This window comes from Perissodus microlepis, chromosome 19 (genome assembly GCF_051167445.1).
Source record: "Perissodus microlepis isolate ML-2025 ecotype Zambia chromosome 19, ASM5116744v1, whole genome shotgun sequence".
In the NCBI taxonomy this organism is placed as follows: domain Eukaryota; kingdom Metazoa; phylum Chordata; class Actinopteri; order Cichliformes; family Cichlidae; genus Perissodus; species Perissodus microlepis.
Genome location: NC_140479.1, coordinates 20,065,123 through 20,088,466, shown reverse-complemented (window position 1 = coordinate 20,088,466; position 23,344 = coordinate 20,065,123). Strand labels below are relative to the sequence as shown.

At 41.5% G+C, this 23,344-nt stretch overlaps 3 protein-coding genes across 5 annotated transcripts; all 3 read left to right on the top strand.

Annotated features, from left to right (window-relative positions):
- The first annotated feature begins 607 nt into the window (after window positions 1-607).
- Window positions 608-5,813, top strand: LOC146365898 (transformer-2 protein homolog alpha-like). The gene is made up of 8 exons (XM_084914758.1): window positions 608-791; window positions 2,044-2,189; window positions 3,673-3,832; window positions 4,049-4,237; window positions 4,559-4,674; window positions 4,754-4,912; window positions 5,047-5,111; window positions 5,204-5,813. The coding sequence occupies exons 1-8, from the start codon at window positions 759-761 to the stop codon at window positions 5,212-5,214; spliced, it is 879 nt and encodes a 292-aa protein (XP_084770884.1). The 5' UTR covers window positions 608-758; the 3' UTR covers window positions 5,215-5,813.
- Window positions 5,814-6,942: 1,129 nt separating this feature from the next.
- LOC146365897 (obg-like ATPase 1) lies at window positions 6,943-12,199 on the top strand. The gene is made up of 11 exons (XM_084914117.1): window positions 6,943-7,077; window positions 7,377-7,474; window positions 7,562-7,705; window positions 7,779-7,906; window positions 8,751-8,926; window positions 9,031-9,111; window positions 9,205-9,302; window positions 9,406-9,546; window positions 10,149-10,245; window positions 10,859-10,981; window positions 11,141-12,199. The coding sequence occupies exons 2-11, from the start codon at window positions 7,377-7,379 to the stop codon at window positions 11,240-11,242; spliced, it is 1,188 nt and encodes a 395-aa protein (XP_084770243.1). The 5' UTR covers window positions 6,943-7,077; the 3' UTR covers window positions 11,243-12,199.
- A 1,661-nt stretch (window positions 12,200-13,860) lies between these two features.
- Window positions 13,861-22,162, top strand: LOC146365896 (transcription factor Sp3-like). 3 transcript variants are annotated; one of them, XM_084914114.1, is made up of 9 exons: window positions 13,861-14,165; window positions 14,495-14,592; window positions 15,201-15,431; window positions 15,531-16,139; window positions 17,474-17,686; window positions 17,769-17,973; window positions 18,071-18,260; window positions 18,434-18,630; window positions 20,249-22,162. In XM_084914114.1, exons 1-9 carry the CDS (start codon window positions 14,159-14,161, stop codon window positions 20,500-20,502), a joined length of 2,004 nt encoding a protein of 667 aa, XP_084770240.1. In that variant the 5' UTR covers window positions 13,861-14,158; the 3' UTR covers window positions 20,503-22,162. The 3 variants fall into 3 exon arrangements, with proteins under 3 accessions (XP_084770240.1, XP_084770241.1, XP_084770242.1); XM_084914115.1 differs by having other exon boundaries at window positions 13,861-14,205; XM_084914116.1 differs by lacking the exon at window positions 14,495-14,592.
- The last annotated feature ends 1,182 nt before the right edge of the window (window positions 22,163-23,344 follow it).

The window sequence follows — 23,344 nt, the reverse complement described above, 5'->3', positions numbered from 1 at the left end:
TCAATTTGTTTGTATGTGTGGAAAATCTAATTTCCATACAATCTATATCATTTATATAAAACAACAGCTTCTGTGGTATCATCAAACACACTGAAAATTATTTTTATTACTGCATTTCAAAAAATACTTCTCAGTAAATACATCATATTCAAGAAAATTCCCCTTTGAATCCAAATACCTCTCTCCACCAAGTTGCAATAATAAAGGGATTTTATACATCTGTTAGTACAAACAGGATAACTGAGGACTGAAACTGTGCTTATCATCGGATTAAACCTGGAAAGTTTAAAGGGTAATTTAGAAACACAAGTCAACAAGTCAAATTTAAATAGAAAATCTATTCCCACACACAATAAATATTTTGGATATAATATAGTCACTCCGTTATATCGGAACCTCTTTTAGATTAGATTTAGCTAGCTCTTTTAGATTTAGCTAGATTTTATTGCCCCCTTTTGTAAGAAGTTGTTTTTCCAAATACAGTTCTACATTCCATTGATTAAGGGATCTAATCAAAATTATACGAATACGCTCAAAATATACATGATTTCTTTAAACTTTATTTATGCATATTTGACTTAGGTGCTTTTAACTTGAAACTCAAACCGGAAGAGGAAAGCGTCCTCCTTAGGCGCAGACCGTTTCTGTTCAGGTCAAAGCAGTACGCGTTTTCGGTAGAGGCAGCTGTAAGATTAGTCTTCAGAGCAATTTTAGCGTTAAATATCTTTTAACGCATTTGCTAAACGTGTTATTTTATAATGAGCGACAACGAGAAAGAGTTCAGGGAGCAGGTGAGTTCACGATTCATGACAATCAGCGTTAGGACGAAATAAGCTGTTAGCTGCATTTGCAGATCTGTTTAACGGCTATATTTTCTTTTTAAACAGGCCTCGAAATTAGTAAAAGTCGAGTTTATACAAGGATATTAAGCACGTTGTGTGAATTATAGACTTAGATTCTTAAAGTTTATTGGGGCGTTTATGTGAAAATAAGAGGGCTAGCGCTTGATTGCTAAGCTAAAGCGTGCGGCCTGCTAAGCGCAGCGGTCGGTAGAGGAGGCCGCCGCCTGGCCGCGGGTGCTTTCACTTTCTCATTTACTTGTTATCTAACGTTGCTTATTGAAAATATAACTAGCCAGCAGCAAATATATGTGTACAGTTAATAGTTAGCTACCTCAACGTTCAGCTGTTTGTGAGTAAGTTGTAGTTTAGTCCCAATGAAGGCCAGTTAAACGTAAAAAGTGCACCTTTTCAGTCCTAATAATAATGTTTCCTGGTTTTTCTTGATGTTTTTTTTTCCCTTTTCTTTTCATTTTTTTTTTTTTTAAATTTCTGGTTTTAACAGACACCAACATGCCTTATCACCCTTGTTTGTTCTTTGTTAAGGTTGAGGTTGGAAGAAAGAAAAAGGCGGAAGACGTTTCAGATGTGAAGTTATTGTTGTTTGAAGCTGATGGTGTTGATGCATGCTAATGTATGGGAGAGATGCTGAAAAAAGAAGCGATCAAGAGCTGTCCCCGCGTCTAGTGTTGTAATGGCAGATGGTAAAAGGGGGAAGAGGAGGAAAAAAAGAAGTCATATATTCAAACGGAAGAAAGAAGAAATGAAGGGTTGTTATGAAGTAATGAAGTTAAAGAAGTTATGAAGTTAAGATGAGAAGTTTTCCAGGGTATGAGTAATTTCCTAACAGCCTGCTATGTTATTACTCTATTTCATCCTATTATTTTTCTCTATAGCATGCATGATTTTCCCTCTCTGTATCAGCCACATCACTGGTCAATTCCTCCATTCTTTATTTTTAATTAACTTTTTGTGCAGTCAATATTTAAGCTACATTTCTTAATATCTGCTTGAAATATCTTTAGTATTTCACCTAATTCCTCAATATTTAGTCTCAAACCTGTTAAATGCGAAAATGTGGTGAACTTCTTCTGAAAAGGGCATTGAAGGTGGTGAGCGGTGTCACCTCCAGGCCCTGTAGTGTTGTTGTTTTGGTACATTTGGCTTTAGAGTGTTTCTGACATCTGCAGTCTGGTTTGTTCAGGACTCTCGGGCCGGCTCGCGGAGCCCATCCCCTGGAGGCTCACCTAAATCCACTAGCCGCTCACCAGCACGCTCCAGAGGTGGTTCCCATCATTCCAGATCCAAATCTCAGTCCCGATCTAGATCTCGGTCGAGATCTAAATCCAGGTAAGTCAGGTTTCTGATTTAAGGTACATAACAAGTAGAGATGGCACGATACCACTTTTTTTATGTCCGATACCGATATCATAAATTTGGATATCTGCCGATACCGATATGAATCCGATATAGTGTGTTTTTTAATCAATAAAACAGTTTTTTTTTAATATCTTGCTGCTTTTTGTATAAGTTCATACTCAAGTTAAAAAACAAACAAACACTAAAGCTATTCTGTTATACCTGTATGCAAAAAATACACTGCACCCAAAATATTTCATAGTTCAACAATACTGATCAATCTAATAAACTTAAACCTACTCCATCCTCCCTATTCTGGTATTTTAAAGAGTACTTAGCAGAAATATTAAGCAACCTAACTAATAGGGTTCTAAAACTCCCAGCAAAAAAAAAGAAAAAAAAGAATAGGGAACAACCCCCCCCCCCCCACCTCATGATGCTTAATTGACATAATCAACTATAATTTGATGCAGTGTGGAAAAAAAAAAAAAAAATACACAGAAATCAGTTATTTTTCAAGAATAATTAAATAGATTCAACATCTTTCTTCAACAAAATTGCAGACTGCACAGATGGTACCTTCCCAATGGAAAAAGTACTATAGCTTACTAGGGTATATTAGACTTAACAGTTACTATATACAGTAATAGACTTCTATACATTTTACATCAGATTAAAACTTTGGGTGTAAGATTCGGATAATTATTTATTAAAAGCTAGACATTTTAAATGAGAATAAGAAAGAAAAGTATGTCTTTGTGCCCCCCTTTTCCCTGTTCATGCCCTATCGCCCCCCCTGGCTAAACTTTGCTAGATCCGCCCCTGCACAGTTACCAGCTGTCAGCTACGTAGAAAAGGATCCTGTTGTAGAAAGTAATATTAAATAAATTCTAACAACAGCTTATCAAGCTTAAACGTGCTGCTGTTGTTCAGCCGCTGGTTTCCTCTTTCTGGCGCGAAGTGAGCAATAAACAAACAAGAGAGACAGACTTGTGACAGAAAAGCCGATCAGCTGATCATTGATCAGTTTCACTATTGAAGTAGCAGCAGGAGAGGGAGAGAGAAGAGGCAGCCGCTCCATATATCGGTTGTTAAGCTTAACGCGGGAATGCTTTACAAACATTCAGAGATGAACTTACACACTTGCTTTACTTCTCTCTGGGATAACTTCCTTGGAGATGAAATGCCGGATTGCTAGCGAGGCTACAAATACACACAGCTGCTCTATCACGTGACCCGTACTGCTGCATGTGCTACAGTTATGGGCCGAGTTACGCCATGTCGCAAGTTTTGCTAGGTGCTTTTTTGATATTTAATGGATCGGATTAATTTTTTTTATTTTTCTCCGATATCCGATCCAGTAATTTACGTCAGTATCGGACCGATACCGATACGTAATATCGGATCGGTCCATCTCTAATAACAAGATAATCGTGTGAGATTTTGGTTTCCTCACCTGTGATTTTGTCTGCAGGTCTCGATCCCATCGAAGCTCACGCAGACACCACTCCCGTTCCCGCTCTCGTTCCCGCCGGCGCCGCTCCAGGAGCCGATCTCGTAGCTCTGAGTACCGCCGGCGCAGGAGCCACAGCCGCTCCCCCATGTCGAATCGACGCCGACACATTGGCAACAGGGTATGGTGCTACTTTGTTAACTTGTACTCAAGGTGTTTATGGAGACGCGAGTCATCAATTTTTAGATTAAACAGTTTAATGTTGACTGTGTGATGTATAATTTAAGTTGTGTGTGTTTGTATGACATTGTGAGATATGTTGACATATGTCACAATCATGAATTTCTCATCTTAAATTTTTTTTTTTGTCCCCACACATCAACGTTTCTGCTCACAGGCCAACCCAGACCCCAACAACTGTCTGGGTGTGTTTGGTTTGAGCCTCTATACCACTGAGAGGGACCTAAGGGAGGTTTTCTCCAAGTATGGCCCGTTGGCAGACGTCAACATTGTGTATGACCAGCAGTCACGTCGATCCAGAGGCTTTGCCTTTGTCTACTTTGAGAACTGCGAGGACTCCAAGGAGGTCAGTAGAATAACATGGGGATATGTATTTAAAAACTTAAAATAGTTGGCTTATTCGTCCTAATATAGTTAAGCTCTTTGCTGTTAAAAAGCTATTTTAGTTCAAACTAAACTTCAAAGAGCACATCCATGGTTTTGTACAGGGTGAACAATAGTAAGTAAAATAGCATAAAAGACAAATGTGAAAGTGAAACTTGTTTGATTATGCAGCTCATCTTGTCCGTCCAGTCTGCTGTTTAGTGTCTACACAAGAGTGAAACAATTTGCAATGCAAACAATTTCAGTTAGTCTGCTTCTGACTGTGCGTGTGTGTTTATTTTAGGCCAAGGAGCGAGCTAATGGAATGGAGCTGGATGGACGCAGGATCCGAGTGGATTTCTCTATTACCAAACGAGCCCATACTCCCACTCCAGGAATCTACATGGGACGCCCCACATAGTGAGTGCTTGTCCACTGGGGAGCTTGAGATATTATATGGTTACTTGAGCAAAATTGACACACTGTCATTTGTTTTAAGTGGTGGTGGTGGTGGTGGTGGTGGAGGAGGCGGTGGTGGCGGCGGCGGCTCATCACGTCGTGTCTCAAGGGACTACGACAGGGGCTACGACAGAGGCTATGATAGAGGCTACGATCGTGACTACGATCGTTACGATGACCGCGAGTACCGTTCATACAGGTTGGTGCTTTTTCCAGCACCGTTTGTATCCCAGTGTTGATCACGAAGATTTGATAATGATGCATGATTGATAAAGACTCAAATTAGTCAGTAACTGTAACTAAATTTTTTTTTTTCCTCCCCTCATCCTACAGGCGCAGATCTCCATCTCCTTACTATAGTAGAGGATATCGCTCTCGATCACGATCCTACTCACCACGTATGTTTAAACCATGTTTCTGCCATCAGACTAGTTTATTTAGAAAACCTTCAATTTGACTCAATCTCTAATCTTTATGTATTTTTAAACAGGTCACTACTGAGCAACAAGAGAAGAGGCGACAGAAGTGTTACTGTTTGGATGACAGTTTTTTTTTTCTGTTGTTTTTGTTTTAAATCTGACAATATTATGTATGTGATTTAAAAACTCTGCATCTGTTTGTGTATCAAAAGTTTAACAAAATTGATCCAAAAGAACCCCCTAAATTTCTCCCTGAGCACAAAAAAGTCATCAGGGAATCATGCTGCACCAAGTCTGTGCAAAGAATCAGTTTTTGGTTTTTTTTGTTTGTTTGGTTTTTCTGAAAAATGAAACTTGTTTTTTTTTTTTTTTTTTAAGACTCAGTGTGATCAAATGAATTGAATTGAAAGCACAGTCAGTGGTTGTAAAAAGGCTAGGATGTGCTCAGTAGTTCTCGTTTTCTTTTGTTTTTTTTTTATATGTATCATAGCTGGAATTTTCTGTGCCAGCTTTACACTTTCTCATTTTGCTCTTTGTTGGTAGGTGATTTGTTAAACTGTCGTGAGCCTAGTTTGCCCCTCATTATGTTTTAAATGCCATGTTTCTTTTTCAGTTTGTTTTTGCGTGATCGAACGTCCACTTTTGTTTGTATATAAGAAATAAAAATTTAAAAAAAAGAAATACTTTGACCATGCTGTGCTCTTTGTATTTAAGATGTGCTTCCATTTTTTTCACACCTAAATTGTGTTATTATCAAAATTGTCAGAGTTACTGGTTAAAGCATTAATTATTGAACATCATTTGATTAAACTAATGTCTTCCACCAGTAAGAAAAGTATTGCTTGCTTACTACTAACAATATAAAAACAAACGTTTGGGTTTTATTTTAATAAATTACAGCAACAGCTACACGCAGTCATAAGCACTGCTGCTCCCTTTAGGGGTCGGCACAGTGGATCATCAGCCTCCATCTCATCCTATCTCTAGAATCTTTGTTACAGCAACACTGTAAATCCTCCACAACATTTGTGAATCTTCACTGTGATGGTTTTGTTTTCCTCCTGCCTGTCAGCTCCATGTCCTTTGTCCATTATATTCCTCTACAATCCACTCAACCTGATCTACTCATCTAATGTACTCATAATCTTGTCCATGAAAATCTTTCTGCTGTCCTTTTGTCACAAAACACCCCTGTCACTCATCTTCACTCCACCTTGCCTGCCCTCTTCGTCACTTCTTGTGCACTTTCTGTTGCTATGGATAGTTGATCCATGTGGGGAACAGGCTAAGCAGAGAAGCTCAGACCTCTCTCTCTCCAGCCACTGGGACACCAAAGCATTCTTAGGATATCTGAGAGACATCTCTCCAGCATTTCTTGCTTCTGCTGTCTTTCATTCCTCTTCTCTCCAGTGCATACTTCAACCTCTCCAGGCTTCTCTTCTACCTGCTCCCTACATTCACTTAATTTGTGAGGACATTGTATTTTGAAAAAGTAGACCCCTTTCTGTTGTTGTCCAGCGTATTTTAATAAGAAATTACCTCAGATATCCAGTTCTATCGAAGCTAGTTCAGAAGTAAAGTCTTTTATGGGTTCTGGCCATACTGACAATACTGACTTCGTGTTCTTGAACGCATTACGCACACGTCACGGTGAAACAGACCGCGGAGTAATTTTAAATACTCACGAGACGACTCACGTATCGTATAACAAAAGAAAGGCAGAAAAGTGCATTTAAATTAAATAATTTGAGGCAAAATAAAAAAATATATGTCCAAGTTGAGTTATGTCGTGACATTTCCAGCTCTTCGCCCGACCAATCAGAGAGCCCTTACGTCAAAACACTTCCGCTTTGCTCCCCAGCTTGTCTTTCCAGTAGAGCGGTCGGTGTGAACACGCATCAGGAGTGGACAGCACGTAGCCTGCAGGTTGAGAACAGCCATTAAGGTAGCAGAAGAGACGTTTTCTTAGCCAAATAAATGTTGGTGTCTTTGTAAAGTTCGGACGGTACAAACAGGACTATGTATTCTGGTTTAAATTTTCCCATCTGCTAGCTAGGAGTGGTTCCAGTTAGCTACTAGCTAGCGTTAGCATGCTGTGTTTGAATGAGCATATGACCCTACACGTTTTTAGTGGAGCCAGCTGACATGCAGCAGAGCCGAGGAGTTGGTTAAAAAAAACTCTGCTTTTTTTTAGTATCCCAACACGAGTGTCTTAATCTGACCAGCTTGTTTTAAATCTCGTAGATGCCTCCAAAGAAGACAGAAGCTCCGAAGCAACCTCCATTGATTGGACGATTTGGAACATCCCTAAAAATAGGAATAGTGGGATTACCTAATGTTGGGTATGTAAATTTTATAGTATTTTTTTCTAGCTGAATGAGTGGGAAAAAAGTGTTAAGCGTCACCATTCTCTCTTAATGCTGTTGCAGGAAATCCACATTTTTCAATGTGCTGACTAAAAGCCAAGCTGCTGCGGAAAACTTCCCCTTCTGCACAATTGACCCAAATGAGAGCAGGGTACCCGTTCCTGATGAGCGATTTGATTTCCTCTGCCAGTACCACAAACCTGCCAGGTGTGTATTGCAACAGCTGGTTAGGAGATGTAAGGACATCTGCATCATCTGATGATCTTCCTTGTCACTTCAGTAAGGTTCCCGCTTTCCTGAATGTTGTGGACATTGCTGGTCTGGTGAAGGGAGCTCATTCTGGACAGGGACTCGGAAACGCCTTCCTCTCTAACATCAGTGCTTGTGATGGGATCTTCCATATGACTCGTGAGTTACAGTTGCTGCACAAACTACTGCAGCTGCTGTGTAGTAACAGCTGAGAGAGCACAGGTGTCAGGGCATGCTGGAAATAAAGGTCTTATGGGGTAATAGGTCCATCTTAAGAACTTTTCTCAGTGTACTTTTGGCTTTGACTAGGACTGGGAATTGAAGCCTAGTTCCAAACTGTTTCCATCTACAGTATAAAGGTGTGTTCTGATTCTGAACCCTTAACTGGATAAGCAGTTGAGAATAAAGATGGATGAATGGTTATGATGGGGACATTTAAGTTAAAATTAAAAAAAGAAGAAGGAATCTTTATCAGGGTGACTAATATTATACATTAGAAGTGAAATCTGTGTATTAAATCTGAGCAGTTTGTGTTTGTTTGTTTTTTTTTGTTTTTTAATATCCAAGACCAGAGGTGTTATCCAGCATTGTCTGATTTTGCATTTGTGTCCATATCTCAATGATTCTGTTTCATAAATTGGTATAATGAAATTTGTGGTCATTCGAAGGTAATGTTAGGCAGATCTTGAGAGACTAAAGAACAATTAATTTTGTTTGTTTCCCTTTCACCAATTAGTCAATAAATAATGAAGGCAAATTAAATAAAAAGGCAAAATAATTGGCTCTTGGCTTATTTGTTAGTTTCACTTTTCAAAAAAGTGAAAGGGGACATCAATTTGCTTAGAAATAAATTAGCAGAATTGAAAATTTAAAATATGTTTTAAATTGATTAACAATTTATTAAGTCTTGCTGTTGCTGTACTTCTCCAGTGAAAGTATTTGCATTTTTTTCTTCAAGCTATGTCGTTGCATCGACAGTCTGCTGACGCTTGTTTGTGTTAAGGTGCGTTTGATGATGAGGATATCATCCACGTGGAGGGCAACGTTGACCCGGTGAGGGACATCGAGATAATCCACGAGGAGTTGCGGCTAAAAGACGAAGAAATGATCGGTCCAATTATCGACAAACTGGAGAAGACTGCTGTCAGAGGAAGTGACAAAAAACTAAAACCTGAATATGTAAGTGAAGTTTTTTTTTGTAGAAGCGTTTACTTTTTGTCTTTTGTTGATTCTGAATTAAATCGGTCTGTATATGCTGCTTCACATGCTTCTTCTTGCTTCAGGATATCATGCTGAAAATAAAAAACTGGGTGGTAGAAGAGAAGAAGCACATCAGATTTTACCATGACTGGAATGACAAAGAGGTACTGATGTGTTCCACTGTAAACTGTTTTTCTCCCTTAGACCCTATTTGAAACGGCTTTTTCATAAAGAACTTCATCTCTAACTCTTCACAGATTGAAGTTCTGAACAAGTACCTGTTTCTGACTTCCAAGCCCATGATCTATCTGGTTAATCTTTCAGAGAAAGATTACATCAGGAAAAAGAACAAGTGGTATGTTTGCTTTCACCCTGCGTGTCTACCTGTCGCACATCTTACCGTCATCGCATTTCTTTGCCATTTGAAATAACTCATCCTGCGGCCTGTTGTTCATCAGGTTGGCAAAAATCAAGGAGTGGGTAGATGCTCATGATCCTGGCGCTATGGTCATTCCTTTAAGTGGAGCTTTGGAGTTTAAATTGCAGGACATGGAGGAGGAGGAGAGGAATAAATACTGCGAGGAACAGAAGACACAGAGGTATTTGGTCATTAGTCTTTAAGTTGTTAATATCATGCTAAACTTGAAGGGTACTTTCTTTATGGGTGTACTGTGAAGCAAGCAGTCTCTGTTATTGTAGGTGCAATTCCAGCAGGGCAGAAGAAATGTGTAGATGCCTTTAAATGCATTGCTCCCTGAATACATGCACATGTCAGTGAGAATGCAATGCACAATTTGTGCTGCTGTAACTTTCACAGCAGGGTTTATTCATGGGTAGTAGTAAGGAACGGCTCAACAGGTTGCATGCATAAAACAGTTTTATTTAGGCAAACTCTGTATTGCAATCAGAGGAATAATTGGGGAAGACATGGCACTTTGAGGTGACTTTAAACTGAACAACACTAAAAACTTTGATTTTAAGTTCATGGCTCACTAACCCTTTAATCACTCTTTGTAGTTGCACCTTTCTGCTGTAATGATATTAAGTGGCTGCAGGCAACTTAATACTGAGTACTGACTAATTAATTAAAGTTTGCACTGGTCCTTATTTACTAATGTGCTTTGAAACGTTCGTACCCTGTGCAAAAATTGAATTTGCAAACCATTTTTTGTTTTGTTTTGTTTTGTTTGTGCGTTTCTAGTGTTTTGACCAAAATAATAAAGACCGGCTATGCAGCGCTGCAGCTGGAATACTTCTTCACAGCAGGACCAGATGAGGTGCGAGCGTGGACCATCAGGGTGAGTGTTTTGACGTGTGTGTGTGTGTGTGTGTGTGTGTGTGTGTAACCTTTTTAAAAATACATAATCAACTCTTGTGATTGAAGATAAACCACTCTGATAGTTTTGAATTTTAGAGATCTTCACTGAGTTTTAAAAATGAAAAACATAATTTATTCAAAGAACATTTTGGAAAGCTTAATTTTCCAATGTTTTTTTTCCTAATTTGTGATTAGAATTTTGGCTTGTATTACAATTCCAACATTTTGCGTCATTTTTGTTATTTTTTTTCTGACAACCAGCTTCGCTTTTGTTTTCAGTTATTATATTTAAGTAGTCAGTGAAGATCTGACTTGTAAAACTGAGTGATGGAAACATCTGACATATAGATTTTTAAATATATGTGATATTATATTACTTTGGCTTTTGCCATTTGGTGTCTTCAACAGTTCTATATTTGAATACTGATAGAAATTTTATTGTTTCTTTGTTCAAAACAGAGCCCTGAAGTAAATTTTTGACAGTTGTCATCATTTTGTGATGATTGTTACTTTTGCAGAATTTCTTAAATGTGATGCATTTAATAAATACATATTTTATTTATAACATGTCCTGTTGTGCTTTGGTCCCACAGAAAGGTACAAAAGCTCCTCAGGCTGCTGGAAAGATCCATACTGACTTTGAGAAAGGCTTCATCATGGCCGAGGTGATGAAGTTCACAGACTTCAAAGAAGAGGGCAGTGAAACTGCAGCCAAGGTGTGAGCTTTTGTTTTGTTTTGGGTGTTTTTGTTTGTTTGTTTTTCCCCAGCCCAATTATTCCTGAGTTGCTGCATGTGCTGAATTTCCATCAATAACTGTTATTATTCTGGAATATATCAACTATAATTTTTTTCCCCTTGTTTCTTTCTCTCTCAGGCTGCTGGGAAGTACAGGCAACAGGGCAGGAACTACATTGTGGAGGACGGGGACATTATCTTTTTCAAATTCAACACACCCAACGCACCCAAAAAGAAATAAGACCACAGAGTCACTGGGTTGGGGGAATCAAAACTCAGAATACAGTTTAGTCCCACAGAGCACACTGTCTGCTGGTTTTCATACTTCTTTTTTGATTCTGATGGCTTCAGCTGTTCGAATCAGTTTTTGGTAACAATGCTTTAGTTGTTCATGTGTTTTTAACACATAAAAGACTGTTTTTTTGATAATTTAATTTAAAGAAAAGCTCAGACTTCTTTTGAGACAGGTTTCTGTTTTGGATTTTTTTAAGACTTAAGTGTTTTATTGCTCCGAGCAGCTCATCTTTTCTCTCTTCATGAATTGCAGTCATGGCTACAGCTGATTAATCTGTAAGCTTTCACATTCTAATGAGCCTGTTGTTTGGTGCATTAGTAAGGGCAGGCGTGGCCGTTCTATCATAAAAAATACTCATAATTGCATAAAGCAACAACGTGCTGCAGGTGAATTAGTTTTAGATGTCATCCCTTAAAATTTAAAAAGAGCAGCACAGTTCTATTAAATTAAAAAGGTGCTAAAATATATTGTGTCCAAAAATCAATCATCATTTCTTCTTGGGAGAACAAAAGCCATCGGTCGGTGTTTCATTGAGGGTGGGGCTGAACTGTATTGTGCTGATAACATGAGGGATATTATTTTAGAAAGAGGAACGGAGACCTTGGTGGCAGTGCCTCATCAGATTCCTGAAGAGAAAGCTGCTTTTATTGATTTACACTCCTGACGTAAAGGAGTCCGCCCCGCATAACGAGAAAATGCACCATTGTGGATCATTTGGACTGTACAGCTTTAAATCGCATCATGTTTCACCTCTCTCACTGCCCACAAACTATGCTCATTTTCATAAACATGCTGCCACACTGTGGACTAAAATAGAAATCTTTCTGACCTATGGAAACCAGTGTACAATAAGTATCACCCTCATCAATATGCATGTGTCAATAAAAGGAGATAAACCTGTTATGGTTTTGTATGTTTATTTTCTTTCATTCCAGGCAAAACAGATCGTCGTCCCAAGCTACTCTCATCTCTTTATATTTTGATAGGAAAAAGTTGCAGCATCTATTGAAATTATTTGTGAAACATGTACAGTTGTTTGTGGCAATGCAGTATATATAAGGAAAAAAAGCTCTTTGGATGTTTGGGTCCATTCCACATCAAAATCAGGTCCAGGCCTTGAGGAGGTCGATCGATGACTGATGGTGTTCCTCTGTGTTTTTCTATCCAGATTTGCTTTTACTACATTGGCAGTGTGTTTGCTAAAAAAAAATGAAGGCACTTCAGGCACTTTTTAGTTGGTATTGCATGGAGGATCAAAATCTTCCTGGGATTTTCTGCATTTATAATTCCAGCAATTTTCACAAGATCTCCAACACCATTGGCTGAAATGGAGACCCAAACTGTGACTCCATCTGTTTTACACATGGCTGTAGACACTGCTGTACCTCTCTCCTTACCTTTGTACATATTGAAAAACAAAAACATATTACCAAAAATGTCAAATACGAATTCATCGCTCCATAAGACCTGCTGCCACTGATTTTATTTCCAGTCTTTGTGTAATTTGGTATACCTCAACCTTTTCTCACCATTTCTCCTCCTACACAGTGGTTTCTTCATAGTCAACCTTCCACTGAGACCATTTCTGATGAAGCTTCATTGAACAATGGCTTATCTCTCTGTTCTTTGACACTTCTTTTTTTGTCCTTCACTTGTCCAGTTTCCTCAAAATCTGCCCACCATGTGCCAAGTTTTCAGCTAATACCTCTTCGGGAATCACCTTGGTGTAAAAAATATTTTTGACTCCTGTCAAAACTATGTAATCTTTGGCAGTTTTGAAGGTTCAGCTAAAGAAACTGGAACAAATGTGTTTTTGTTACAGGCTGCTAGTAACAACGTGTCTAAGGACGCTACCAGAGCAGTTGTATACTTTTACACGGTCACGAAAGACTGCTTTGCTGTACTTTTCATACACTCTGGAGGTCGATCTTAATACTTCACTGGGCTTCATGCACTAAGTGATACAGTCATGTGGCAGCTTAATTCAAAGTTGGTGGTTATAAAAATGTTTTTAACCTATTTTCATATATGGATAAGCTTTCATCGTGGACCCACACATGAAATTTAGCCAGAACGAATTTAATTTTTAAACGTTTATTTTAACATGTTTGTATGGGTTTATAAACTCAAAAGACAAACAGATCTGCAGCGGTTGAAACATCTGGACGTTTTAATCCCGAATTAAGTGAAATAAAGAGCTCCCGATGTTTGATAGCACTGCTTTCTTTAATTATGTGGCATTTGGGATGTGGAATTAACTATTACAACGAGCTAGCGCTCAGTGTGAAGCTGTAATAACACGTGAAGCTGCCTGGTTGTAATTATGGAGGTTAAATGACGTTTGCAGTGAACATAGTTTGGACTTTTTTTAAAAAAAAATCCCCTCGTATCGCAAACGACTACGGATTTAAAGCGAAAGCAAATCAAAAGAGATAAAGCAATACAAAATAAATAAATAAATAACTGTATTTTACGTCAAAGACTGTACTGGAGCGTCTCCGTATTCAAACTAAGCCCTGTTTAAATTTCAACAACTGCATTCCTTCTCTTGTCTCCTTCAACAAACAGGAAACACTCGTCCTACAAAAAAATGACTGGCGCTCGATTTTAACCAATGACGTTCCACCACAACCTCCGCTCAGCCAATCGACGTAAAGAAGAAGGGCGGAACGTCCTGTAATGTGATGCAAATTCGACGGTCAAGCTTGTTAGTCCCACCTTTTTGTGTTTCCCGCACCGTCAATCAAAATAGAAAAAAAATCGACCCGAATTCGCCGATCAACACTGGCCCGCCTTTGATAAAATAATCATGTTCGGAGTTTAGTTGATCCGATAATCCCCCGGGTTACTACCACTCACGCTATGACTGGTACGTAAACGTTCAGCACATCGAAGCGTGCAGCTAATCGGTGAGTTTGTGAGAGCTGGAGCCGAGCGAGCTACGTCTTTTTATCTTTAGCTCTGCTGCTAACGAGCTCGATATGGTTAGCTGACTGAGCTAGCTGGCTAGCCACGGAGTTGACAAAGTAAACAGTCGAGCTCGGCCCCCCAAATTTCTTCAGAACCTCCGCTGCAAAGTAGAATTTCGCAGTCGGCTCCTTTTAGGACCGGAGAGTGGGGATGCTTTGCGGGCTTTTCTGGCAGGCAGGAGTTGAAGATTACAGAGTTTTGCTGAGTTTCCCCCTCTCTCCCTGCTAGCGCCAGAGCAGCCTCTGAAACAAGGAGAAATGGCGTCCGCGGACGTGGACAGCAGTCAAAGCGAGTTTCTGCAACCCGGCGGCGCCGCGGAAACACAGGTATCCGACATTTTCTAGCTCGTCTTTCTCGCTCGCTTTCGATTTCTCGGTTGTGTTTTGTTTTGGGAGCATGAAGTTCACAGGTTTTAACATTTTGATGGCATGGGGAGAAAGCCGTACACTTCCTGTGTTCCCCTCAATAACGGCCACCCACTTTACCCCTGTAAAACCCGCCCATAGTGGGTAGGACACTGAAGTCAGTCACTTGGGTCGGCTCGCTGGAAGATAGCCGGTGTACCTTGGGCTCGAAGGATGCAGGGGTGGGATAATGTAGCACGGATAGCGTCCATAATCAAAACAGTAGCTTGCAGTAGTGTTGTAATGGCCACCCATCCCCCACACCCTGCTCTGAGCTTGCTATCTTCACTCTGTATATGTGTATGTGTGCTGGTAGTGCTCACATCTTTCTTGTGACTTTAAATGCTGCATGATCTACTCCTGCCCGTGCTCCACTTGTTCCTTTTATGCATCTGCACAGTTTCTGAATCCAAACCTGATTGGTAGACAATAGCCAGACTGTGATCTAATCTGAAGCTGAGAGGAGTCACTGTCTCCCTGTTGGAAGTGTGATCTGTCCCTGTTGATGTGACTTTTGATTGTGCTCACAGACGACAGATATGTCAGCCATTCAGCTGACGGGCTCAGATCGATGGGAGGTGTTGACTCCCGTATCGGCTGGGAAGGAAGACCAGGGAGTCGTTCACATTCCAAACTCGGGGATTATCACGTCCAACGGGCAGTACGTGCTCCCTATTGGGAGTATTCCCAGCCAGCCCATATATGTTACAGCAACCGGGAGTGAGGCTGCAGCAAATGGAGTGTCGGGCATTCAGTATCAGGTAAAAAAAAGATGAACAAAGAAAAACATATAGATCAGAGCACTCCTGCATAGGTGATCAGCATGCTCAAAGCTGTCTCCCCCCCGCTCTGTCTTTCAGGTCATCCCTCAAATCCAAAATGCAGATGGGACAATTGCAGGATTCCCCACGCAGGGTTTGGATGACGGTACGGGGCAGATTCAGCTACTCCAAGATAGCAGCCAGGGCAGCATTGGAATCAGCTGTGCCACGACGGCAACCACAGATCTCTTGACACAGGCGGGGCAGGTTCAGTCGATCCAAGGCGTTTCATTAGCTGGAGGTTCGGCGTATACGGGCACCATGCCTGTAGGGCTTCCTGGCAACATAACATTCGTCCCTATAAACAGTGTGGATCTGGAGTCGCTGGGGCTGACCGGAGCTCAGACGGTCCCCATCGCAACAGGAGTCACACCTGAAGGCCAGTTGATAATGAGCAGCCAGGCTCTCGAGACCCAGAACCAGGACACCGGAGCTAAACAGTCGCTGGTCACAGTGAGTAACCCGAGCGCCAACCAAGAGCTCTACGTGCCAACGACCACAACCACTTCCTCTTCCAACTCCGCCCAGCTTCCTGAGACCATCGACGGCACAGGAGTTCTCACCCAGGCGACTGCCGTGTCCGCAGGCGTGTCTGATCTGTCGTCCTCGGAGAACTACAACTCCCACAACCACCTGCAGCAAATCCAGGTCAGCGTGTGTGGCTTTAGCAGCATGTCATGTGAATGTGTGTCATGCCCAATGGTCTCTGGAGACATTTGATTACAATTTAAATTATAAGTGAGCAATTTAATAAAATTAAGCAATCTCAAAAGGAAAGGTTTTTGGTCTGCACTAAAGCCATAAGTGGGGACAAGTAGGCCCTGGAATATCGTCATTCCTGAAGACTGGCATCCAATATCTTATTTTTTGCAAGAGTTGGCAGATTCCCAGCTTTAGTCATACTGTTGCCAGTTTAATGGGAAGGTTTTGCACAACAACCCCACAACACTTAGAAAACATTTGTTAATTAAAAAGATACTAAAGAAAATCCATAATAATAGTAATAATAATAACCTGTAAAGTAAACACAATTTAATAACTTTGTCGTCACTGGCAACAGAATGTGAAAAATGACACCCAGCCCAAGTAATGAGGGGTTAAACAGATTCTTCTAATCACCCCAAGGCCAATAATGTCTATAAGGCACTGCTTTAAGGTGTGCATTTAAAGTTTACAAATTCCTCTTTATGTTTGTTGAAGTTTTTACTGTGACTGATGTGTATCACAGAACATATTTTGGCCAAGACCACCTGGTGGTTCCTATGGAAACACACCAAGAACCTGGGCTCGACTGAGGGCTGAAATCATGTTAAAAATGATTTAGCTGGCTAAAGTCATTTGATTGCACAATGTCTCTATTATTTCAGCACAGCGTGTCATGCTAGCAGTCAACTAAAGCACTTATGAAACTGTTACTCACAGCTGTCTGAATAATCAACATCCAACTGCAACACAAATGCATTCACAAAAATATTGTGGCCTCAACTCATATTTGGAAATTGTTTTTTAAATCACTGCACACGGACACATGCTGATCACGCTTTCCCTGTTCTTCCTGCTGATGGTTCCTCTCAGTCTGTTGCTGATATCCACTTTCTTTTCACTCGAAAAATGCAGTTCTTTGGTTTGTCAGGCCATAAAAATGTAGCTTTGTGTACTTTCATCAGTTCTACTTTAGATCAGAGCGCTGCAGTGCATCTCACATCTGTCTTTTTACAATTTTGGGGGGATTATTTCTAGTAGATGTGATTGACAAGAAGGCATCTGCACATGATACAAAGCAAAAGGGCCTAAAAGTGCACTGCTGATAATAGGTTTGGTTAATTTTTTCATGCACTTGTGTTATTTGGGCCTTTACATAAAGCCGTAATGTGCAGTTTCTCCACTGCAGAAAGTACTGCATAAAAAAAAAAAAAAAAAAAGGGAAACATATGAATTCTACTTTTTTGGCCCTTGTTTAAAAGTGTAATTTATTCCTGCAGGTGTCATCCTCCAATGCCACCACTATCTCACAGCCCATTTTGCAGCTGTCTGGGGACAGTCAGGCCCAGGTAGCCCATGTGGCTCAGGGTCAGGACCTGACTGCAGGAGCAGGTCAGACTCTACAGAGCGTGCAGCTGGTCAACCCTGGGACCTTTCTCATCCAGGCGCAAACTGTCACTGCTACTGGACAGATCCAGTGGCAGACCTTCCAGGTAAGTTCAAGGGGCTGTTTTGCTCTTTCAGGTGAGCTTGCTTTGCCATAAGATTCCTAAAAACATCTGTTTTCTGTCTTAGGTTCAGGGTGTCCAGTCACTCCAAGGACTTCAGCTGCCCCAGGGTCAGGGCCAGGCCCAACAGTTGACTTTAGCCCCAGTCCAGACCCTTCCCCTGGGCCAGACAGGCCAGGTCAGCCTGCCCAACCTCCAAACAGTCACAGTTAACTCTGTAACACAAACTGGGGTCCAGTACTCACAGGGAGAGGATGCAAACAGTCCAGCCGGTACAGCCACGCATATATCACTCCTCATTTCATTCATTTAGTTAATCCCTTACAGTTTCTTAAATCTCCCTCTTTCATTCTGTTTTCCTCTGCTCAGGTATCCAGATAAAGGAAGAGCCAGACTCTGAGGAGTGGCAGCTGAGCGGGGATTCCACGCTGAACCCCAGCGACCTGAACAACCTGCGTGTTCAGATGGGAGACGAGGACATGGAGACGCCGAGCGGGGAGGGCAAAAGACTCCGCAGAGTCGCCTGCACCTGCCCCAACTGCAAAGAGTCCGGAGGAAGGTGGGCCTCTGAAAACACACACACACACGCCACGGATAACAGGAGGTGTAGGTGCTGAGCTCACCTTTGACCAGCAGAACAAAAAAGGAAACACTAGTAAATGCAAAGTTTGGAAAATGGAAGCACTTCACTTCCCTGATCCCTTTTATCTTCACTCTCCCTCGTTTCCACAGGGGTTCAGGTATGGGGAAGAAGAAGCAGCACATCTGCCACATTGCCGGCTGCGGCAAGGTTTACGGGAAGACATCCCACCTCCGAGCTCACCTGCGCTGGCACAGCGGCGAGAGACCCTTCGTCTGCAACTGGATGTTCTGTGGGAAGAGATTCACCAGGAGCGACGAGCTGCAGAGACACAGGAGGACGCACACAGGTGAGAGCACCTGTCGACACGCTTTTTGTTTTGAAATTGAAAAAAAAAAAAAGAAAGAATAACAACAAAGTAACAGTTTTATGGTCGGAGCTCATGTGGGGATCGCGTTGCCGTTACAATGTTACTGTTACAAAATGTTTTCATGTCTGCTGCTGCTTTTGTTTGCGATCACGCAATGTTCAGCAAAGAGGTGTGAAACACGAAGGAGAAAAAAAAGTGAGAAACCGACACTTCACAGCAGATCGTCAGCGATATCAGTTTTATTTTATTTGTAGTCGAAATGAATTTAATCAGCTAATAAACACTTGAAATTACATCATTGTTCATCTGTGCAGTTAAGTAGCAGATAATATCAACTCAGCACGAAGTATTATTAAATCATTTTAACGAGGCTGCCGTTGCTGTGATAAAGCCTGAGATGTAGACGGGGGCTGTGATGACAAACTTGTGATGTGTGCTTGTCCTTAATTGATACTTTGGGTTAAACGACAACTAGAGTCAGGCTCTGATTTCTTTAGAAATCTGACCTCATTACTGCGATCACATTTCTATCACAATGATGCAATATGTGACCGTCTGTCATTAATAAATCATTAGATCCATCAACAGTCTTCCAGCAGTATTAATGTAGAGGTGTAGCTGCTCAGTCTTGCTATCTTGGTAAAGCCTTTGGGTTCCTTTTTGGCTTTTATTTTGAAAACTCTCTAAGTCGGTGATGGAGGAAACCAAAGTTTAATTTCAGTGGTCACCTGGACAGAAGCACCAGTAAAGTGTGTTTTTTCATACTTTTCCCGTTTAGATGTTGATTGGCTCCTTAGGGGCAGGCATGGGACAAGTTTTAATTATTCAATTAGGGGGCGCTTTAGCTATTTTCAGAGAGGAAAGTGGGAGGAGAGAGACGGGAAAGGATCTGATCCCAGATTTTGCATTGAGTCTTGGGTCATATGGTCACCTGCTCAAACAGGTGATGTCGTGAATCTGAGTAGATGGTGATGAAGGCTCTTGCTCACGTGGGCCACCAAGAATCCAGTGGTCACGATGAGTGAGATCCACACTTCCTTTGAGGAGATGGAAGTTCAGTGTAGAATCAGATTAGAGATTTATGGTTTTAACATCACATATTTTTTAAGATGTATGGAAGAGAGGAAAGGTCACATGACCTCGACAAGGGCTGCAAATCAAGTCGCGTTGCAATAAAGTTGCTCTGTAGCATCTTAGTGAGGTAAGGCAACTCATTAACGGCATCCCTATTGTCCAGTGTGCAGCGTCATCATCATGCTGTAGGGATGTTTTTCTTTCTTTTATTTGTTCAAAATCAAGATCCATCTCAACATGCTTTATATTGTGAGGTAAAGGCCCTAAAATGTTATGACTCTAAATTAATATGATGCTGAAAACTATTTAACAGTTACACTAAGAAGAGGGTTAGGAAAAGAAATGCTTAAAATGGGGTCCTGAGTAGGCTCGAGGGAGCCGTCCCCACTGCAGGTGCTTTTACAAGTGCTAAGTGAAGGATCTGATGCTAGAAACAAGCGACAAAGTCTCCAAATGCTCCAGTTCAGTTAGCTGCAGACAAAAATGTGCCTCGCCACTGATGTGTGCTTGTTGGACCCTGCAGGGGAGAAGAAGTTTGTGTGCTCAGAGTGCTCCAAGAGGTTCATGCGGAGCGACCACCTGGCCAAGCACATAAAGACTCACCAGAATAAAAAAGGCGGGGTGCCCCCCTCCACGTCTCCGCCCACCTCCGACGCCATCATCAACACGGACGGAACAACGCTCATCCTCCAGGCCACCAACGCTCACGACCTTGTAGCCAATCAGGAGATCCCCTTGCAGCTGGTCACAGTGGCGCCCAGCGAGGTCATGGAATGAGGGGGTGGGTGGGGGTTGATGTGGTGAGGTGGCTTTTTGAGAACTGGCCTATCAAAAGGGACCTCTTGGGCTTTTCTCTTCCCCTCTTCCCCCCCCCCCCCCTTTTTTTTTCCTTGTTTTGTTTTTTTACATATGAATATATACCTAAATGTATATGACAAATATATATATTTTAAGTAAGAGTTATCTTGACTTTATGTTTGTTTTTTGCAGTCTTTTTATAGGCGGGCAAAAAGAAATAACATTAAAATGTGTTTGCTATGTACACACGCTCACACACACACACACACACACACACACGAAAACACACATTAACACTCAAAACACGACATGAATACTCAACACGATGAAATGCCTTATTTTGTATTATACTCTTGTATAAAATGCTGGAGGTGCATGTTGGTTTTTTGTTTGTTTTTAAAGAAAAAGCTTTGCAGATGATGTAACTGTAACGGGGGTAAATGTGTTTGTGAAATCGGACCGAGGGAAAAGGAAGCCGTGGAAACTCTCGGGGAGAGTCGTGACAAATCTGAGCGCCCTGTTCGAAGCGGCGCGGCGTCCACACCGCTGCCTTGATTTGTTTTTTTGTTTTGTTTTTTTAAAGTAGTTTTTAAATGTTTTTTGGAAATGTGCTGATTCGCTTTTTTCCTGAGAGTAAAAAAAATCCAGCAGTCTGGTACCACCCCCTCCCTTCACTGTCGTCGTGCTAAAGGTAACCAGCTGCTCACAGGGGCTTCGCGTTTGGCGTTACAGACTTTAGTAAGACGGCAAATCAGGTTATTTTCCAGCCCAGTCAGGGCAGCGGTGCTGATGTCACGCCGCGCGCTGCTCGACGCAGAGCACGGGCGCAGCTGGCTGGTCAGGTTAAGATGACAGTGCCACCATTAACCGGTTTGAAGTTTGCGTTTTTGCCTCAAGGACGAGGGGAGGGGGAAACAAATGCAAGCAACTTCTTTCAGCATCTGTTTTCATGAGCACGCCGTCCGCTGTGCTTGTCAACATTTAAAGAAACACCACATCCGTTATGTTTCAGTTCTCCACGTCTCTTTAGTTCTCCACGTCTCTTTGGTGGTCTGGGTGTCGTCTATGTTGAAGCCACACGATGATGGGAATCATAGGTTTTAAAGCGTTCTGAGTTATTGTTTGTTGGCTGCAGGAGGAGTCTGCACACACCAGTGTTGCCATGTGAAGAAAACGGATGCGTCAAATCGGCCTCTTTAAAGGCGGTTCTACTTTTTTTTTTTTTTTTTTTTTTTTTTTTTTTTCTCCTTGCTTCTTTTTGTGTCATCACATTCCAGTTGCACGCCACACGCTGTGGGATTCGTTTTGCAATAACCGCTCTGTTGGTAATTCTGGCCAGATGTCACTCAAGTGAAAAGGCAAAACAATCATGCCATTGTTTGTGTTTTTATTTTTTATTTTAATTGATGTAATCCCTTTGTTTGTCCTCATCTTTGTAGCATTCATTTACATGTATATTATCTTATTTTCACATTGTTCATAGAAGCCATTAGTTAACTGAATTTTGTTGTATCAAAACCTTATTTTAAGTGATTTTTTTTTTAATTTTTTTTTATTTTAAAGAATTGGTGTAAAAATTGAATGTTACCTTTTTGTAAAACCTTTTTTCAAATGGATCACAATAAAAGTCTGAAACCTTCCAGTAACAGGTTTTGTGTGTCGGGGGCAGAAATGGGATGCCCTGCACCAAGAGAGTTACACTTTAGAGAGTATGTAGATGCTGATGGTTGGTAGAGGTAAGATGACAGTAAACAATGGGGGAAAGGAAGAGACCAGCAGTGATGTGCAACAAGATCACAGTATGAATCGCTGCTCTGGAAAAAGTAGATCTGTAATATTAAACAGGCATTGTGGTGGCAGATCCAGATGTTGCCATCAGGATCAGATCTGTTTTTAAGAAACTCACAGCTGTGCATAATGTGAGAACAAGAACCATCACGACATGCTACATGTGTGAGAGGGGTCGTTTCCCAGTCTTATATGCAGAAAAAGTACACTGTTAATATCCATACTGTCTTCATTACACTTCTAGCTGTGACATAATCACAGTGGAAACTTGTCTCATAGTAAATGCACCTAAGAGATAAATTTGATAATCCTAGGTGTTTTTCAGAAAGGCTGGTTTTGTGCAAAAATGCTTCATAAGTTCTCATGTGGATTCAGATTGGTGCAGGGAAGTGACATCACTACTTTGTCATCCAGGAACTACAGTCTAGCCATTGGCCTGCATAATCAGTCTGATGATGCCACCCTGGTAACGCCAGCGCAGCCTGTGGAGGTCTGTGTGACTGAAGGATATGAATCCCCCAGATCACCACTGACCCACTGCCAAACCTGTCATGCTGGATGATGTTGGAAGCAGTGAAACATTTGCCCAGCTTCTCCACACTCTTTCAGGCTCAGAGTGAATCTGCTCTCCACATGGGAGAACAGAGTCCCAGTGGCAGACCGGCCAGTTCTGGTGTTCTGTTAAACTGCGCACTGCTGGGGTGAAAAGGTCCCACAAAGGGACGTCAGGCCCTCACACCACCCTCGTGGACTCTGATTCAGACAGCCTGCACATGAATACCTTGCTGGAGGTCATGTTGTAGGGCTCTGGCTACTCTCCTGTTCCTCCTAGCAGCTCCTCCACACTCTTGAGGCTGTGCTGGGAGACACAGCAAAGCTTCTTTTGACAGCAAGCATGGGCTGCAGGTACTGCCTCATGCTGCCAGATGTGACAAGGACACTAGGCAAAAACCAAAACTAGAGAAAAAGCAGTCACGAGGGCTACGGGGGCAGTCTGGTTGTTGCCTCTGATGTCACTTTGATTTGCACCAGA

What these genes read in the sequence shown, in the direction of transcription:
- LOC146365898 (XM_084914758.1), top strand. Translation starts at nt 759, where the DNA reads ATGAGCGACAACGAGAAAGAGTTCAGGGAGCAG. An exon ending in AGAAAGAGTTCAGGGAGCAG is followed by an intron (nt 792 to 2,043) that starts GTGAGTTCACGA and finishes TGGTTTGTTCAG; the next exon opens with GACTCTCGGGCCGGCTCGCG. An exon ending in CGCGAGTACCGTTCATACAG is followed by an intron (nt 4,913 to 5,046) that starts GTTGGTGCTTTT and finishes CTCATCCTACAG; the next exon opens with GCGCAGATCTCCATCTCCTT.
- LOC146365896 (XM_084914114.1), top strand. An exon ending in TCCAGTGGCAGACCTTCCAG is followed by an intron (nt 17,687 to 17,768) that starts GTAAGTTCAAGG and finishes TTTCTGTCTTAG; the next exon opens with GTTCAGGGTGTCCAGTCACT. An exon ending in ACACAGGAGGACGCACACAG is followed by an intron (nt 18,631 to 20,248) that starts GTGAGAGCACCT and finishes TGGACCCTGCAG; the next exon opens with GGGAGAAGAAGTTTGTGTGC.
- LOC146365897 (XM_084914117.1), top strand. Translation starts at nt 7,377, where the DNA reads ATGCCTCCAAAGAAGACAGAAGCTCCGAAGCAACCTCCATTGATTGGA. An exon ending in TGGGATCTTCCATATGACTC is followed by an intron (nt 7,907 to 8,750) that starts GTGAGTTACAGT and finishes GTTTGTGTTAAG; the next exon opens with GTGCGTTTGATGATGAGGAT. An exon ending in ATGACTGGAATGACAAAGAG is followed by an intron (nt 9,112 to 9,204) that starts GTACTGATGTGT and finishes AACTCTTCACAG; the next exon opens with ATTGAAGTTCTGAACAAGTA.